The following is a 17,854-nucleotide window of genomic DNA, read 5'->3' as shown; positions in this document are numbered from 1 at the left end:
AATGAAATAGATAAGTTTAACAAGATTAATACAATAAGCAATCACTTCAAGGTTTAATTTTCTTTCAATTTTTGAAGCATTAGTGTAATTTTGAGGAGGAGAAATAAAGTCTGTCAGAAACACTTGACACAGTCCCAAGTTATGTTTCTATCCAACTTTTCGTAAAAATTAATAAAACAATATGATTTCTGAGAAGGCTCCTTTATAATCTTTCCATTCCCAGACTTTTGCAGATTTCCAGTGGTGCAGACCCATACAGTAGCCCATCTTCTTTTCCTTAATTACTTTCTATAAATTCTGCCGAAGGAGTTCGTGGATGTTGGAGGGACCCCTTTACAGATCACTAGACTGGCACTGACATTAACCATATGTTTTTTACATTGCCATGTGAATAAATTCATGGCTAAATTTGTGATGTCAGAAGACTATTGAATACCTACACTTTAACAAAATATTTTTATAAAATTCTATTCTTGCTTCTGTTTAATGCTCAGGATTTTTTTTTTTTTAATTTCAAGTTCTTCAGTAGCTTTTTTGTTTTTTCTTCATGTGTTGTTTAAGAAAGACCTTTATGGTGCATTTGTATTTCAGAGAATTTTGAATGGTAGGGATCTTCACGCTTAGCTATGCACCAAAAATAATGAGTGCTTTTTAGAAATGCAGGCTGGCACTATGACACCCCAGGCCATTTCCACACAGACCACTTTACTGGCATAACAGCAAAGCATTGTCCCAATATACCTTCTGGTACAGCACTCCCAAGTTTTCTCCTTATGTGACTTCCTTGCTGGGTTCCGCTTTACTTTCTTCCCAAAGAAACCTGAATGAAACTAGGCTGCATCAGTAGATACCAGAATAAGTGACCAAACTCCCATGTCCAGAGTTGTGCTGTCTCTTATGCTACAATGTAGTTACACTTTTGAAAATTTGGGCAGTAATTTACTGTATGTCAGAAACTCAGTGCATTATTCACTATTGACCCTGTTACCTTGGTAACAACATCCCTTGGTAATAACATCATAGCCGTTATACCTCCAGAGGCTTCCGTACTGAAGTCCTGTTGCTCTTCTGCATGTGTGCCAGTGCTGGCAGGGCTTTTTGTCCTAGCTGAGAGGTGGGGACTCCCTCTGCTGGTGTCCCCTGCCCTGCGCACATCTCTGTGTGGCACCGAGATGGGGTGGTGTCTCCTGGCCTGCACATTCCCTCCTTCGGCAGGCAGGCACAAAGCCAGGGTTGGCAGAAGTATTCAGTACAGTGAGTGAGGGAAAGGCCAAAAGAAACATTTTTCAGATTTATTTCAAGTGACCTATAAATAAATCCAATCAGTTTAATTCTGCACTCATCTGTCACTGATGAGGAATTTTAGCTGACCTACTTGAAACTAGGATTTTATCCAATGAATTTTACAATACTGTTAAAAATTGTATAGTGCTGGATAATTACCACCACCCTTTGCATAGCGACTAATCACGTTAATGCTGTTTCAGGATTTGGTCCTAGAGAAGCTGAAGAGTCAAAAGTTGTCTAGTGAGCTGGACAAACTGAGCCAGGAACTGGAGAAGATGGGATTGAACAAAGAGCTGCTGCTGGAGGATGATAATGGCAATGATGACACGTAAGGAAACCAAGCTCTTCTAATCATTCTTTTAACTCAGCCTAACTGAAGCCCTTTGCCTTTCTTTTTGGTTCTCATCTGCCTCCTTGCCGTTACCCTTAACAGTTTTGGACATAAACCACATTTTTCTGAGGCAGGCTTGGCAGCATACTGTAAGTTTTGCAAAACATTTTCTTGGGTGGAAGGAAGAAATGCCAGTTTCCATGCTAGCAGTGTTACCGTAGTTCCTCTGTACTCCCCAGCAGAGTAGCTGGGTAGCTATTTCAGTGTGTATTTCTCTTCATCTTCTCTTTAACAAGTAAGAATAGTGTCTATTAAACAGCATCTGCCATTACTTCATGTAATTGGTGATCCAGATACCTGTTAATATAAACAGATGTTGCCTGAGAAATACCTAATGGCAAAGAATTCCCTTGTGAGTCCTATAGTAATGAACACAAAATCCCAACAACCTGTGTGTATATCGGCTTCTTGGTAAGACCTACTTAGAGAAACATACCCATCTTGTAGGAGTCTTTAAACTGTGGATCTTCCTCCTTGTTAAGAATGTGAAAAAACAAGAGCCATAAGAACAGTTTTCTGTAGTGTAATTATGGGGAAAAGAGAGAAACTTATTTTCTTTCAAGTTAAGTAACTCTTCGATATTTCTGTAGAACCGTGCTGGTGTTTACCTCTATTAAAATTGATTGGATTTTCCATAAGTGACTTCCCCAGCTATAATATATCAGTGGCAATCTGCAGCTGTAGAGGAAATAATTTTCCTGAAGAAGCAAGCACGTATAATTTAACATGTAGTGAGATTGGGAATGGGTGAAGGTGAAGTCTGCTATTTAGATGGTGGCTCATACCCTCGTGGCAGACATCGGAAAGCTGTTATCATGTCTTTCAGAAAATACAAGGTTCTGGAAAGCAAAACTGAATCAGCACTAAAATCAACTCTAGCTGTGAAAGAGGAGAAGATTGCGATGCTGGAAGCTCAAGTGAAAGACTTTCTGAACTTGAACCAGCAGTTACAGAATGATCTAAATATGGTAAGAGCTTAAGTGAATTGTAATTTTTCAATTTTTCACATTGTAGTTCTGCACATTCACGTGTTTGGGGATTTTTTGGTTTGAGGTTTGGTTTTTTGTTTTTTGGTTTTTTTTTTTTTTTTGAAGAACAGCTTGGTTCTTCTCTCTGCCCCTCGCTATGTACATCCTTCCTAAGAACCATTTTGCACTGGACTGCTTTTTTTTTCCCTTTCTATGTAATGACACAGAATTCATTAAAAAAAAAATTGGGCTAGGGCATATTAGGAGGGGTTTTCTTGGATAATTGCTCTTTGTAGATCTGTTTTCCCATTTTTTTTTTTTTTCATTGGCATGGCTGTGTTTTTCTACCTTGTTTAGTGGAAACATAGGCTGAGGAAGACTGCAGTTGAAACATCTCACCTAAGAACAGCCTATTTGTTAGGTGACACTGAGCTTGAGTCTGAGGGCACCTGACTGGAGGCCAAGACTTGTGGATTCTTCCACCTGTATGTGTCTCAGCTTCCCTGTCTGTGAAGTGGGGTAATGATTGTTGAATCTCTGAAATTCTGTGCAGTGCAAGAGAGGAGTGACATATCCCATCATTATTAATGCATTATTCCAGTTCTCTCAGTGTTGAAGGTTGTTGTTGCTTGTTGACTGTGTAGGTGAAGAAGGACTTTGATGCACTTAAGCAGCCTCAGCAGGATGGCCAGTATGCTCAGAAGTCACTGAGGAATTCAGCAGAGAAGCTCATTCCCAACCAGCAAATGAATGAGAAATTGGAAACTGGGCACCAAGAGGCTACCACAGAGCTGCTGAAACTGAAGGACAGGGCCATTGAACTGGAAAGGAATGTAAGCCTTCTCCTGTTTCCTCTTAGCTCATAGACTTATCTTGTGCTCTTGAGTGGGTTGGTGGAAACTGGACTTCGGAGCTTAAAGGAGTCTTGTAGGTTTTCTGGAGCACCCAAGTCTACCAGATTCCTTGGGTGTCTCTTCGGACTGCATGGAACTTAAGTACTTCATGTGTCTTGTATCCACCTTGTCCCATCTTTGCAAGGTTGAATCCTGTGTGTAACATCTGTCCTACCTTCATTTAATGCTGTGAAGAGGTTTTTTATGTCTTTGTTGCAGAATGATCATTGCTAATTGGTTTTCATCTTTGATAGGACTCCGTATGATCAGGACAGCTGTTTCTTTTCTTCCTGTCACCCCTTCAATGTCATCTCTCTTTCAGAATGCAGCCCTGCATACTGAGAAGCAGCTGCTTAAGGAACAGCTAAAGCATTTGGAAACACAGAATGTCTCCTTCAACAATCAGATCCTGACACTACAGAAGCAAAATGTCTTCCTTCAAGAGCATAACACTGCCCTGCAGACACAGACAGCCAAACTCCAGGTCAGGACATCCTTGTGCCTCTGTGCCAGGGGGTTGGATTTGATTAGTGGGGAGAAGATGACAGCTAATAATGAAATATTTTTGTTGGTAGGTTGATGTAATGATGGAAAGATGAGGCCCAGGAGGTGGAGCTTAGTTTGAGGTCTGAATTTCTCCAAGCTAGAAGGGAAATTGGGTCTGTAGCTAATGTCTAGTAGCTGCCTTCAGCAAGAAGGCCGTTATTTAGAGAGAATCAATTAAAATTAATACAGCAAAATCCAGATGTGTTTTTCCCGAAGCTAGACTTCTGATACACAAAAAGCTTTGCACTTTGCTTTTTTGTGTTGATGCTATGCCTGTGAAAGAGCTCAGCAGAAATGGAAGGAGCACACAAGTCAGCTCCCCATAGGCATTGTAGCAGTGAGTGCCAGTCACAGTTTTCAGGCTTTCAGACAAAATGTCAAAGTTGCCTGTGGAAAAGATACTCTTCCAAATTACTTGACTTTAAAAAAAAATGAACTTACTTTGAGAAAGAGACCAGTTTCAAAGGACAGTATTGGATTAGCTCTATTTTTCTTGCTTGACTTTCACTTTTCAAGCTTTTCCTCATATTCAGAGATGGGGTTGTTTTTTTTCTCAGTAATTATTTCCCACCTGTAATTGACTTACATTAGCAACATGTAAGATCAGTGCACCATCTCTCTACTGGAACCAGACTTGTTAGGAATACTGCTTACATACACAGTTTCTGGAGCACTGCCCACATACACAGTGGTGCAGTTAATATTTTTGAGTTTGGGTGAACTTGAGTTTCATTAGTTGTACACAAAAATGGGGTAACTTTTGACTTTGATCATGATTGTCAGAGGTGCAGTTGAGTTGTGAGTATTCCAGATCATCTTGCTCTTCAGTTGGAGGTTATTGTGATAGTTTTCATACTACTGATAGCATAGCTTTATGTGGTGCATGCTACCAGCAGTAATACCAGAATGATGCCACATTGTACATAGATGTCTTAAGTTGACAAGGCAATGTTAGGCATTCTTGACTAACTCGATACGGATGTAAGCTGCTACAAAACGTTTGTTGTATGTACCAGCAGATGTGAATAAGTAATACTTCCTTTTTACTTGCGAAACTTTAGGTAGAAAATTCAACTCTCAGCTCCCAGAGTGCTTCACTGACAGCCCAGAATGCTTTACTCCAAAATCAGCAGACAGCCAAGGAGAATGAGAATGAAAATCTACTGAAACAGAAGGAGCAGCTGAAAGCTGAATATGAGTCATTGCTTCAGGACCATGAACACCTTGCTTCACTGCATGAACGGCAGTCTGCAGAGTATGAAAGGCTAATAAATCAGCACAGCTGCCTGAAAACATTACACAAAACCCTGGATCTGGAGCACAAAGGTCTACGTGAGAGGTACGCTCACTGCTCGGGGGTATAGTGTAGCCTGTGTTACAATTTTAGCCTTAAATGTTGTCTCCAATTACAAACAGAAATTACAACGTTGTTGCCCTGAAAAAGTGCCAAGTCATTCTTGTCATTAGGACATTAGATGAAAATATTTGCAAAACTCTAGATTTTAGATTTCTAAAGGTGGCAGAACAGAGGTGACTCTGGTGATATTCAGCAAACATGGGTTTGGATCTTGGGGATACTTTGTCAGAAGTAGCTCGAGTGCTTCTACTACATTTAGGGATTTGTGCTATAACAACATGCAGCCTAAAAACATTCTCCAGTTCTACTGTGTGAAGTCTCTTTTCTAAGCGTGAAGTCTAAGCATAAGGTCAGCTATTTGTGAGTAATGTGTGTCTTGAGAAATTTCAATCATTGAACCTCGCGGCATCTGTGTCACGTCAAATAGGCTCTTCGAAGGAAGCTCTATTGACTTAACTATGAGGTGATGATGTATTACTAATTTTCTTGTAGTTCTCATAACCTAAAGCTTTTGCTTCAGGCCCTTCAGTTGAAATAGGAAATCAGTAAGCTGTTAATTGTTTAGTCTCTAGTCAGTCATTTTCTGACAATTGTGCATGGATTGAACAATGTGCATAATGTACTACTACAAAAATGCTGCTCTGCCTACCACTCAAACTTATATTTTTCAGTGGTTTTCCTCCAAACACTTGTATTTAGGTTTCATTTCTGTGCAAGATCTTGAGCTCGTTTCAGAGCAACTCAGTGGTGATCCTTGATGGTGGACTGAAAACTGGTGCTAAACTTTTCTTTCCTAAAGACTAAGGAGCTGGCAATACAAAGTGCAGTAAATTTTTATGAAGTACTGAAGTAAACTATTGTGATTAAAATATCCACTGGGGCTGTGTGACAGGACAGCTGCTCGGCTGTTGACTAAATGAGCTGTAAGTGATTGCACAGACACTGTTCCTGCTTACCAAGTCTTTCTCAGACTGATTAATGGTTCTCATTGATTCAGGCTTTGCCTGAGATTACTACACTGCAGTGTGTTAAGGCAGTTGGCTGTGTTCTTTCTTTGCTTGATCAGTACCAAACACTAACCAGCTGTAGCCTAAGGAAAAAGTGTTGTTCAAAGAATAGGTTATCTGTAGAGGTAAGTGCTCTGTCACCACTGTAATCATTGAAAGTTTGGACTCTTTTGAGATGTGACTCCTAGTGAGAGGTGTTGCAGGGGAGCAGATGGTGGCCTTCTCTATATTCAGAACAGGTTGAGTTTGGCACCTCTAAGCGTGCAGTATCCTCCTCAGCAGATCAGTCTTAAAAGATACTTATCAAGGTGATTTGTCCAAGGACTCCATTTGGCTGTCAGGAAAAAAGCCACAAGCTACTTTTTTTAGTGCATATTTTGTTCTCCCTCCATCATGTGCTGCTGAGGGAGCAGAAGGGAGAAAGACTAGCATAAGAGAAGTTCTCTTACACCTTTTTAACTAAGGTATTTAACTGCTGAGATGGAATATTTCACTTTCAAATTCAGCTAGAATGCACCACCTGTTAAATTTTCCCCAGAGCAGCTCAGTGCAACCAAGAAGTTTTCTTGTATGGTGTTTAGGACGTAGGTTTTGCATGTAACAACTCCAAGGTAATCTGTTTTCCTCTGCTGGTGATAGCACTGTAATCATCGTTCTGTTGCTTAAGGCAGGATTACACTTCCACACAAACCTATGACTGCAGTTGTCTAGAAAAATCCACAGCAAATTCAGTTAACTTGTGCATGTCCAACAGCATGTACAGCCAAGGTCCCAAAGGTTTGTGTAGTTCAGTCTCCTGAATTCTAACCACAGAATACTTTCCGCACCTGAGCAAACTTCATTAAACCTCTTTAGGGTCTGTCTGCACAGTATTAACACTGTAGTGGGGATTTAATAATGGGTTGTGTGTAACTGCAGTGAGGTGGCCTGTCATAGCCCAGCAAACCACGGATGTGTGGATTTGGCTTAGCAAGAAGAAAAGAGTTAGTATGTTAAGGTCATTTACCTTTAGTAGCTGTTTTTTGACTTGAGGTGTCTGGCTGACCATCTCAGTGAACACAGAAAGGCTGGCCTCTTCTGCACTTTTAAATTACTTTAGGTATTGTATGTTACTAAGGGAAGGTAATAACTTTGTAGCTACAGTTGATTAACAGATCCTGGAGCATTTCTTCGTGGCTTAGTCTGGAGAAGTCTAATCCTGCAGAGACACTGGGAAAAGAATCCCTGCTGTGTAGGGTTACCTGCTGCAGGGAGTTGTATTATTATGTTACCAGTGCTGCCTGGTAATTATTTTTTTGGGTTCCTTTTGCCATACTTTTTATCATAGCAGAGCATTTTCAAAGATGTCTCAGTCACAAATACCTACCCATAGTATTTCTCCTGAAAAAACAGCAGAAGGAATAAAAGCCCAAACGAGTGAAGACGACTACATTAGTTCAATCCTAGGAATGGATTGTGTCAGTGCCAAAATGGATTCTATATGCATATATAAGACAACCTTTTTAAAACTCTCCTGTCCAAGAGCCTGATGCTTTAAAAACTGAAATGAACATGAGTGTTGAATAGTCTACAGGAAGGGTAACATGGTCTGTGGTGGTAGAGCTTGCCAGGTTGCACTCAAATTGTAGACTCCAGGCTGAATCTCTACTACGAGGTTTTGCCTGAGGATTTCGTTAGGACTCTGGACATGAACAATCATTTCCATTTTTGCAGACAGTCTCCTCTTTCTTACCTTTCACCTAGTAACTAGGGGAGCAGTTGTGGTCTACCTCAGGCTCAATGTGGCAGCCTGTGGTGCTGGGCCTGGCTGGTAACACTGGACCAGTATTCTGCTTCTCTCTAAGGAGCCCTCTTTAAAACATAGGGGCCTTGGATAAAAATGAACAGAGTAGTCCTGTCATACAGAGACAGCAAAAGGATTTACAGCACAATTTCTGCAGAGACAGCCATGGTCTCTGCCAAAGGACTGACTGGAGTTTGTCTTCTCAGACTCTGCGCTGGTACACAATCTGTCTAAAATGCTTCTTGGAGCTGGATGTGAAACCTTCCTCTGCTTTCAGGTTCTTCCATTTGTTGTACGGACATTGAATTTGAAAGAGCTGAATGGAGCAAGAAAACAAATAAATAAGGTTAATTAAACTCTACTGCTGTTACTGGGAATGAATAGCATAAAGCAGCTTTTGTCTGGGAGACAGGTACTTTTCTGTGTGGCCCTTCAATGGACTGGAATTTGGGACAGGCTGTAATTTGACCCTGAGATGAATGGAATGGTAGCCTGAAAGAAAAACAAGTTGGCAGGAGTCAGTGTATTTGGTGCTGTCTGCTGGTCTCGGTTTTGTTTTGAAGTTTTATGACTGCAGAGTAGCTGTGCTCTGCATTCATCTCTTCTGGGATGAAAGTCACAGAAAGATGATGTTTGTTCTCTTTAGCTTTTTGAGCAATGCTGCATCTTCCACCTAGATTCTGTTTTAAAATTGTTTGGAAGAATATTTCTCCATTACTGACACGGATGTATCTGATAGTTTGGGACAATACCCTTTTATTACAATGACCAAAAACTGTGCTGATGACTTTTGACATTGACTGCACCAGTGGCCTCTGCTGGTGTGAATGGGCACAGATTCTGACAGAAGCCACCAGAGGGAAAAAAAAAATCTGCGAACAGCTTGCTTCAGTTGTGGTTTCAGTCCAGCTCATTCTTCTCGGTGTTTTCTGAATGCAGGTGGTGTAGCACCTCAGGGAGGCTGAGCCTGCCTAATCCATGCCTGTGCCAAGTATCAGGGAAAGTTCTTCCACACCTTGGTTACTTTAGCATTCCAGAGATCAAAATTAAAGACACAGCTGATCGCATCAGCTCCCTCTCTCCCCATCTCCCTCCCCTGAATGGTTTGTGCACAAGTTATGTAAACCAAGTAATAGTGGGAGCCTGGATGTGAACACTAGTTTTGCTCTTGGTTTTTTCACTAGTGAGCATATAGAGCAACTCAAGCAGGTGAATCAGCCTCTGCTTAAAGGTGTTTTGCTGTCAACTCACTGATACTTCCATCATCTGTCTGGACTATGCAGGAGATTAGTAGATGTGCAGGATGCTATTACCTATGGATATAACCTAATATGCATTAGGTGGTTACCTAACTAACTCTTGCTCATTGCACTGCTTTCCTGTTGCTTTTTGGGAGCTACTTTCTAGTCGGGTTTTTGACTCTTGCCACTGTCAAATATTTGTGACTGAGATTCCGGTTTAGTGGTACGGTTTCCACTCATTTTGCAGAATTTCATGCTTTTACTAAATGACCAGAATCTGAAATTGAAGTAGGGTTCTGGCAATTGTGTTCCAGTTTTCTTTAAAAATGCTTTTCTCCCCTCCCCTGCCCCCCCCCAAGTCTTCTCTGCTGACTTGTATACTAAGTTGAATTTTCATGCGTAGTGTTGAATTCTTCAGGTGTGGTAGAAGTTTAACCACATAAATGTGGATTAAATAAATAAAGCTTGAAAAAAAAAAAGCTTTCTGATCATTGTGGTATTACCTATGAAAATATTGACCCAGAGGCAGAAAAATGTTTAAGTGAAAGCTGAGGATATGCTATTCCTCCTTTTGCAGATACAACAGTTTAACGAAACACAAAGCAGAACTGGAAGAGTTGGAATTAGTTTTAAAAACTGAGAGAGAGGTTTTGCAACAAGAGAGAAGATCAAATGCAATAACCACTGGGGAAAATCAGAAGCTGAGGGAGGAACTGGACAGGTATGGTTCCTTTGCTAAATTGTTATATATATCAATTAAAAGTCAATAATGCAAAACACAAATGTGTTGTTTTAGCTCTGAAGTACCTTCATGTAATGTGTCTGTTCTTTTTTCTCTATTTCAGTGTTGTTAATTTGGTAATTTTAACTTGTTAAAGATTGTCAACTTCATGAATATTGTCAACCAATACTGTTACTTGGTGCTTCAGACCTGGGACCTTTGTTCATACAAAATAAGCTTCCACACGTTGTTGGTTCAGTTCACAAGCATTTTTTGCAATGAATTGTTTCCAAGCACTTGCCTTTAGGCAGAGCGACAAATGCCCAGCCCCCCAAATTATACTGGTTTCTTTCCCTTGAGGAGCACTGGTTTATGGTTTTTACACAATATGATTTTAGCTCTAGGAGTTACCATTGTTTATTTCTGCTGCCCAGAGAAAGCTGCCACTCCTGTTATTAAAAGCAGTCTTAGAGACTCTTGATCAGTGGGTGGCTGTTAACTTATGGCAAAGCCCCTCTTGAGGAGCCACACCCAAAAACCTTCCTGTAGCCTTGTTAATACTACAAAGGTGTTTTGAGAATCTGTTTGGTACAAGTAGGGGCCCAAGACCACATCAAGCTAAAGCAATGTCAGGTTGAATCATATTTAAAAACCACATTTTAAGTTGAGCTCCAAATGTACAAGTGGTACTCTAGAACAGTGCAGAGCTCTCCAGAGGTTTTCTCAAGTTTGCTGTTCCTAATTCATTTTCTTAGGAGCAGAGATGTTGCATAATGTTGATTGCAGGGCTGGCAGAGAGCCAGGCTTATCTGTCAGCAGTTACAGAACTTAATCTGTTTCTAGTTATTTAATGTTATGCCTTCATGTTTTGTAGACATTTTTAGATTTACCTAAAAGCGTAAAAGAATTCCACAGTATCTTCTTACAACACTACAGTGTTTCACACTTCAGGACATTTAAATTCTTATATTTCATGCATCAGGATAAAAAAAATAATGTGTGAGTTTTATATGTGCCAAATAGAACTGCCTTTATATCCAAGTACTCTTAAACACATCGTGCCTTAGAAATTTGTGGTGTGTTTCTTACATATTGAAGAAATAGCAGTTTTATTTTTCATGTATGTTCCTTTCAATTCTTTTGTAGATTTAAAACTTTTTATGATGTTACCTCTTCTTCATAAAATTTTACTAAATGCTTAGAATAAAAATGTCCTTAGGACTTACTCTTTAGAACTACGCTTGATTTAGTGAGAGCTGCAAACTGAGGGTGTGGTCTTTAAATGTGAGGTCATTTCTGCGAAATGTTCTTCATAAGCCTGCTGTCTTCTTCATGTTTAGGGTGAACTTCTTGCACAATCAACTAAAGGCAGACTATGAAGGGCTGCATTCACACACTAAAGAGCTGAAAACTTCCTTGAACAACTCTCAGCTGGAGTTGAACCGTTGGCAAGCTCGCTATGATGAGCTGAAAGAACAGCACCAATCCATGGATATCTCTCTGACCAAGCTGGATAACCACTGTGAGGTGAGTAGCTGTAGATACCCAGCTACTGCTGCTTTTGGGTTAGAGAGCTGCCATGACGTGCTGTATATAGAAGGTCGAACTATGTAACAACACCCCCATATAGTTGGAAGTGTATAGGTTTGTATCTTAGGCTGCCATGCTATTGTGTTATCTTGATTATGATGCACTCCAGGGAAGCCAGATGCAGAGGAGAGATTAATTTGTCTTGTTTAATAGCTCCTGTCCCGTCTAAAGGGAAATCTGGAAGAAGAAAACCATCATCTCCTGAGTCAGATTCAGATGCTGAGCCAGCAGAATCAGATGTTATTGGAGCAGAACATGGAGAGCAAGGAGCAGTATCATGAAGAACAGAAACAGTACATGTAAGAAAAACGAGCTTTGAATTGTGAAACCTAAAAACGTAATTAGAGAAATGCAGAATACAAATAATCTAAAAGGACTAGAAGAGCAGGCAGTAGAATGATAGATCTCGATATCTGTTGGAAAAAGGGATGTTTGGTAGGAGATAAATGTAATGGGAGAAAGCACAAAAAGTTTCCACATTGCCTTACCGCAAAGAGTTGTCCACAAAACACCTGGGCAAGCACAGCTCTTCTCAAATAATACAGATGAACCAGTGTGAAAAATTCAGTTAGAAAAGATGGAATGCTAAACCCAATGGTACTTCTCAAAGAAGAGGTTGGGAAAGAGTTTTAAGATTTTGGAAGTCAGCCAAGTTGCAACAAAAATTTAGTCTTAGGAGTGTCATTTTATATTTAGGTTCGTGCAGAACAGCAAGTATTCATACTCCTCTTTTTTTTTTCATTTGCATTTCAAGAAATACCTGCTTTGATCTTGTTTTTAAGGATGCAGACATCAACATCCGTTGCTGTGTCCTTCATGCACAGGTTGACACGCTGAAACGAGATACCCTGTTTAAAGATACTGTGCATTTACAAAGAATCCTGTTTTCACTGCAGTAAATTTCTCTTATAGGTATGAAAGAAGGAAGAAAAATGTCCTTAATCCCAAGAATTTTAGTTCAAGCACATCTGGATGATGTGGGAGTTAAAGTTGAGTTTTATAGCAGTACTGGCTTATATGGTTGAAGTGTTAAAAAATGTTTGCTGAAATAGGCTGAATACAGTTCAGATGTACTCTGATCTGTTTATCCTGGTGTCTGACTGTTCAATGATGAAGGAGTGAACGAAAATAAGATTTGTCAACTTCCACTGTGTAGGTTAACAAAATAATCAGTAAAAAATACACTTAACACCCACCAAACAAACTCTGCCTGAGATATTGCACCATCATCTACTGTTTTGCATTTGCCCTCTCCAAACAGACTGTGAATCCTGAAGGTTCACGATAGGAAGATATTTCAGCCTCTTTCTTGTCTTAGTGGCTTTTGGTCTTCAGTGTTTGATTATGCTTAATTTCATACAGACAACTCAGAATATGCCTTTCCCCCTCACAGTGATAAATTGAATGCCTTAAGAAGACATAAGGAAAAACTTGAAGAGAAGATAATGGATCAGTACAAGTTCTATGATCCTGCTCCAAAAAAGTAAGTTCCACGTGGCCTCCGTTGTACTGTACAGATCAGTGAGGGCAAGAAAGGGCTTTCCATAACTGGGGATAACAGAAACTTCATCTTAAGTAAGGGTGGTGTCATCTCCACTTGTTATTTGCCTCTCACTCTGCAAGATACTCCGTGAAGCAGCAGGCTGTGTTAACTTAGAGACTAGGGCCTCATGTGGGGCCTTCTGTATGAATATAAGGATTTGAAACTCCCAAAACTAATTGGGAAGGAACCACTGTGCTCCCAGTATGGCGACTAAGCAGCACTAGGAGCTTTCAGAGCTGCTCTTTCAAAGCAAGAGGTAACCTGTCTGGTGGAGAGAAGGGACTTAAAAATTATACTAAGAATAACGAAAAAGAGCTAAGTTAATTCTACCATACATAGTTCTGACTGATAACCTCAGCAAAGAGGCTTCAAAGCAGCTTTCATTTCATTCCTCTTCAGTCTGTTTCTATAGTGGAGTTTTTCACACTGTAAGAATGTCTTATGTGGTGCATATGTGTAGTTTAGATTCCTCGCAGAGGGAACAGTTGTCTTTCTCACATTTCTTATGCTGAAGAAATATTTCTGTAAAAGTAATTTTGACTTTAGTAGAGAAATGGATCTCAAGTGCTGTGAAATTCATGGTGCGTTTTTTGAACCAATTCACGACAGTAAACAAATAAGAATGTAGGATGGTTTGATGGCTTTAGCACAGCTGTAAACTTCTTTGGGTAGTGTTTCTTGTAGCATTTTCTGAATTCCATTCACAAAACCTGCTTTATCAGGAAAAACCCCTGGATTGGAGCCAGAGCCTTAGTCAAATTAATCAAGCCAAAGAAGGAGACTCCAAGGGAGCGGTTGAAACCAGCAGCGGAAAGCTCCACATGGCATTCTGAATCCCCAGAGATGGTAAACTCTCCATCTGCCTCCCAGAAACTGAAACATCAACACGAGGCTCAGGATAATACCTCTCAAGGGTCAAACCCTGTGGAAGAGAGAGAAAACCCTGGGGGTTCTTCAAACAAAGGTAAGGAATGCTCAGCCTAAATCCATGAGCTGAAAAAATTTTAAAATAGATTTCATATATAGGATATGTTAATGCCCGATCCCATTATATTTTACATCCTTTGTTTGTTTGTTTGTTTGTTTTATTTTGGGGTTTTTTGGTGGGTTTTGGTTTTTTGGTTTTTTTTGGTTGGTTGGTTTTGGGTTTGGGGTTTTTTTTAGTACAATAAAAGTTTTAGTATGCATAAAACCCTAAACTAGAAATTTGAATAAACTCTAGAAGATAATGGATTTGGTTTTGTTTTAGTTTGTTGTCTTCCTTTCATCTACTGCTACTTCCTTTAGCTTCTGTTTGCCCAGATGTATTGCATGTTACTGAATAAGTTGGTTCTAATAATTCATTTACTGGGGTTTTGCAGCAAAGCAGTTTAAAGCTGGATCATGGAATAGTGCGTGGTTCAGGCTCTTTGAGGGATGTGAGTTGGCTGACAGCCACTGCCAGCAGGTGGTGCACGTGCAGAACAAATAACCCATTTATTGTAAATAACTGCTTTATCATAATCGGGTGATTTTGGAGGACAACACCATGTTTTGATTTAGAATTAAACTAGAAATTTTTTCATAAAAAATGATGAAATCATTCTTTTTTAACACTAAGGCATATGTAAGGAAGATGGAATGATTTTCTGTTAAGTTAGTTTATACAGTATATCCGATGTTAGTAATTATGGGAAATGTAAAAGATAGTTCCTCAGAATAAATGCTCTTCATCCTTATTAGAGGTAGTATATATGTCCCAAGCTCTGTTAGTCGATTGAGGTTGTTTCTGTCAGCTTATATATATATAGATTGTTATATTACAGGAATACATTCCAAGAAGCAATTTTGAAGTTGATACTTGAATTCCTGTCTTCCAACTGTGGGGGGTGGGAAACAGAAGGGGAGCAGCTAAGAAAAGAACTCTTGTTTTAAACTACTGCAAGTACCTGTCTGTCTGAAGGTTTTGTTTTGATTGGGTAAAACCCTTTCTCTATTCCAATTTTTTGAGTTCATTTATTCACTTAAAGTAAAAAGATGATGTTTTATGGAATAAGATCATCCATATTATTCCAGGTGTTTAACATGCTTTCTAAGTTCAGCATGGGAAGTTGGGCTGGGTTGGCACAGTACAAAGCCCTTGCAGAGTCCCACAGGTAACAGAAAGTCTCTGGGGCTTCATTCATTTTGATGTTATGTGAAACACACTTACGTGGAGCTGAGGGTCACCAGTACTAAAGTCTAGAAGACATCTAGGAAGTTTGAGTCTGTTATCACTGAGTAACATGTACACCAATTTAATTTTAAGTTATAAAGAAAAAACATTTTGAATGATCTAGCAGTAATTTCTTAGTGGACTTGTTAAATATTGTGTGTATGTGTTAATCTATGCCTTAATCTGAGACAGATAAGCTATGTTTAGCTATGCATTTATCAGTCCTCCATTATAGGTGTTGGTCAGTGTTTAGCCTTTTCTGTTGTTACTGGTTGTGTAGTCTTTAATCTGTGTTAAGACATTTTAAGTTTTATTTATAAGGCTTTTTTTTTTTACTTTTTTTTTTCTTCTTCTTTTTGGGATACCTGGGTGATAATTTAGCTGCACAGCGCAAAAAGATTGCCTTTTTGAGAAGCAAAAGCAAGGATAAAGAAAAGTCTCCTAAGTCTCCATCGAATCATCAGTCTTTCTCTAATCGGCTCCGATTCTGGTCTTCTTCCGACATCCCATCCTCTCCTAATGAAACTCTTTCTTTCCCGGAACTGGGAGTTTTCTAACACCTTCTCTGTAGCATTTATCTTCATTTGTTTCTGACAAATATTAAAAAAAAAGCAACCAAAAAAACAAACCCACATGCCATAAAAGAACACTCACATTGATAGAAACACTCAACATGTCTATACAATACTCTAAATACAAGCAAATATTAGTGAACATGGACTTAAGTTTCCCTCTAGAAGATGAATCACTCTTGCACACTGGATCATTTCTTCAATGCAGCACACTTTAGGCGACCTCATGGCATACAGTTTGCGTATGTATATTGGCTGTGGTGCGCGTTGTAAGTAAGTGAAGTTGCTGTTCGCTTCAATCTTTTCTTGCAATCATGTTACATGCATTGTGTCCAGTTAAAGTGTTGAATTGATTTGCTCTTGCTATGCTTTCTACAGTGTGGCAGTCCTACTAAAATACAAATACAGTCTCAAACTCCAGAGATTTTTCTAATAGTCTTTGCTACTAAGTGATTAAAAAAGGCAGGTTTTTAAACACCTTTTTCTGCTTTTAAGTAGTCTAGTCTTTGAATGCAGAATGTAAGCTACTGGAAACATTGTTCTCAGCCAAGTGTCTTGATGCTTGCATTCAAACCTTATATTTAGTAAGGTTTTGTACTTCCAGTTAAGAAAATTTATCTTGAATTGAGTTGATGTTTCAGTTTCTTCTGCTTCAGTTTCAACAGAATTTTTTGGAAGAAGAATGTAGATTTGTTCTCTTAAGACTGGGAATAATAATTCATTAATCCATTGTCCAGAATTCTTGTTGCCTGATAGTCATGGTGGCTTCTGAAATGCATGTGCAGATCCAGTCCCCACTCTGTTAGAGAATTGGATGCAGCATGGGCAGTGTGCTACTGGGGACCCAGCAGAGACACCCGAAGATCTTGTTTCCCTTCTCACTCTTAGAACTGTCCCCAGTGGCACAACCAGGGACTCTGGCAGAACAGCCTGGTTTTTGTTGCCCATTTGGGGATTTGTGGGGAATGTTAGTGTCCAGGGAAATTAATATTTTTGACATCCATGGAAGGTGTTAGGTGTAATTAGAAATACAGATTTGCATGCTGAGCTTTAGCCAGTAGTTGCCCCTGTAGACGTGGCGTAAGTTTCAATTCTGAGAGCAAGTGCTGGCCCAGTCTGTGGAGCCCATGCAGACTTAGGGAGAAAACATTGTTCCTGAATGAAGTCAGCTTCCAGGGGCCACCTAAGATGACAGCACATTGGTCCATTTCTCTAATACAATTTCACAGCTGCTCTGTGCTTTGAACCGTCTGTCAATTGTCTCTGCAAGTTGTTTGTTTCAACTGCTGCACTCTGCTGCGTTTTCAACATTTAGTTTCTGTTACTTGAACAAGTATTCCATGGAAATATATAGAATTTAGAATTTTGCATCTCATTACGTGTGTTTCTGCAGTAAATTCTTTAAATTTTGTTCTATGTGTGCCTTAAAGCATTGCATTGACATCACAAGAAATTAATTAACCTGCTTCATCAGTAAAAAAGAATTTTTCAGATTCTTAATGTAAGTAATATTCTAGCAGACAGATTTTGTTGTTCTCCTGCTAAAATCCCAGGAACTCCACTTAAAAATCATTGCACCAGCACATCATAAGAGCAGAGTTTCAGCCTTGTAAAGACTGAGCTCTTACCCACAGCAAAGATATAAACCTGAAAGCAGTTAGCTTAGTGCACAGATCATGATGGATAATTTTCAAATCAGCATTATTTTTCTTTGAGTAAGAGCATGACTACTGTCACTCTTTCTCTATTCTTTTTTATTAC

General features: G+C 39.5%; 1 protein-coding gene across 4 annotated transcripts in view; it reads left to right on the top strand.

Annotated features, from left to right (window-relative positions):
* Nucleotides 1–17,854, top strand: part of CCDC88C (coiled-coil domain containing 88C) — a 96,085-nt gene that overhangs the window by 70,636 nt on the left and 7,595 nt on the right. For 3 of the 4 annotated variants that reach the window (XM_066188668.1, XM_066188667.1, XM_066188669.1), the window contains exons 16-25: nucleotides 1,488–1,615; nucleotides 2,505–2,646; nucleotides 3,291–3,479; nucleotides 3,862–4,023; nucleotides 5,147–5,424; nucleotides 10,051–10,194; nucleotides 11,535–11,721; nucleotides 11,938–12,083; nucleotides 13,178–13,267; nucleotides 14,050–14,291. In XM_066188668.1, coding sequence (XP_066044765.1) covers nucleotides 1,488–1,615; nucleotides 2,505–2,646; nucleotides 3,291–3,479; nucleotides 3,862–4,023; nucleotides 5,147–5,424; nucleotides 10,051–10,194; nucleotides 11,535–11,721; nucleotides 11,938–12,083; nucleotides 13,178–13,267; nucleotides 14,050–14,291 — 1,708 coding nt within the window. Of the gene's footprint in view, nucleotides 1–1,487; nucleotides 1,616–2,504; nucleotides 2,647–3,290; nucleotides 3,480–3,861; nucleotides 4,024–5,146; nucleotides 5,425–10,050; nucleotides 10,195–11,534; nucleotides 11,722–11,937; nucleotides 12,084–13,177; nucleotides 13,268–14,049; nucleotides 14,292–15,902; nucleotides 16,336–17,854 lie in introns of those variants that run through there. The other variant, XM_066188670.1, reaches the window with a different exon arrangement.

Source organism: Chamaea fasciata, unplaced genomic scaffold (genome assembly GCF_029207755.1).
Source record: "Chamaea fasciata isolate MVZ Bird 193981 ecotype frontalis unplaced genomic scaffold, bChaFas1.0.hap1 SCAF_7, whole genome shotgun sequence".
In the NCBI taxonomy this organism is placed as follows: domain Eukaryota; kingdom Metazoa; phylum Chordata; class Aves; order Passeriformes; family Sylviidae; genus Chamaea; species Chamaea fasciata.
The sequence above is the reverse complement of the archived record's forward strand: the minus strand, read 5'-3'. Positions and strand labels throughout refer to the sequence as shown.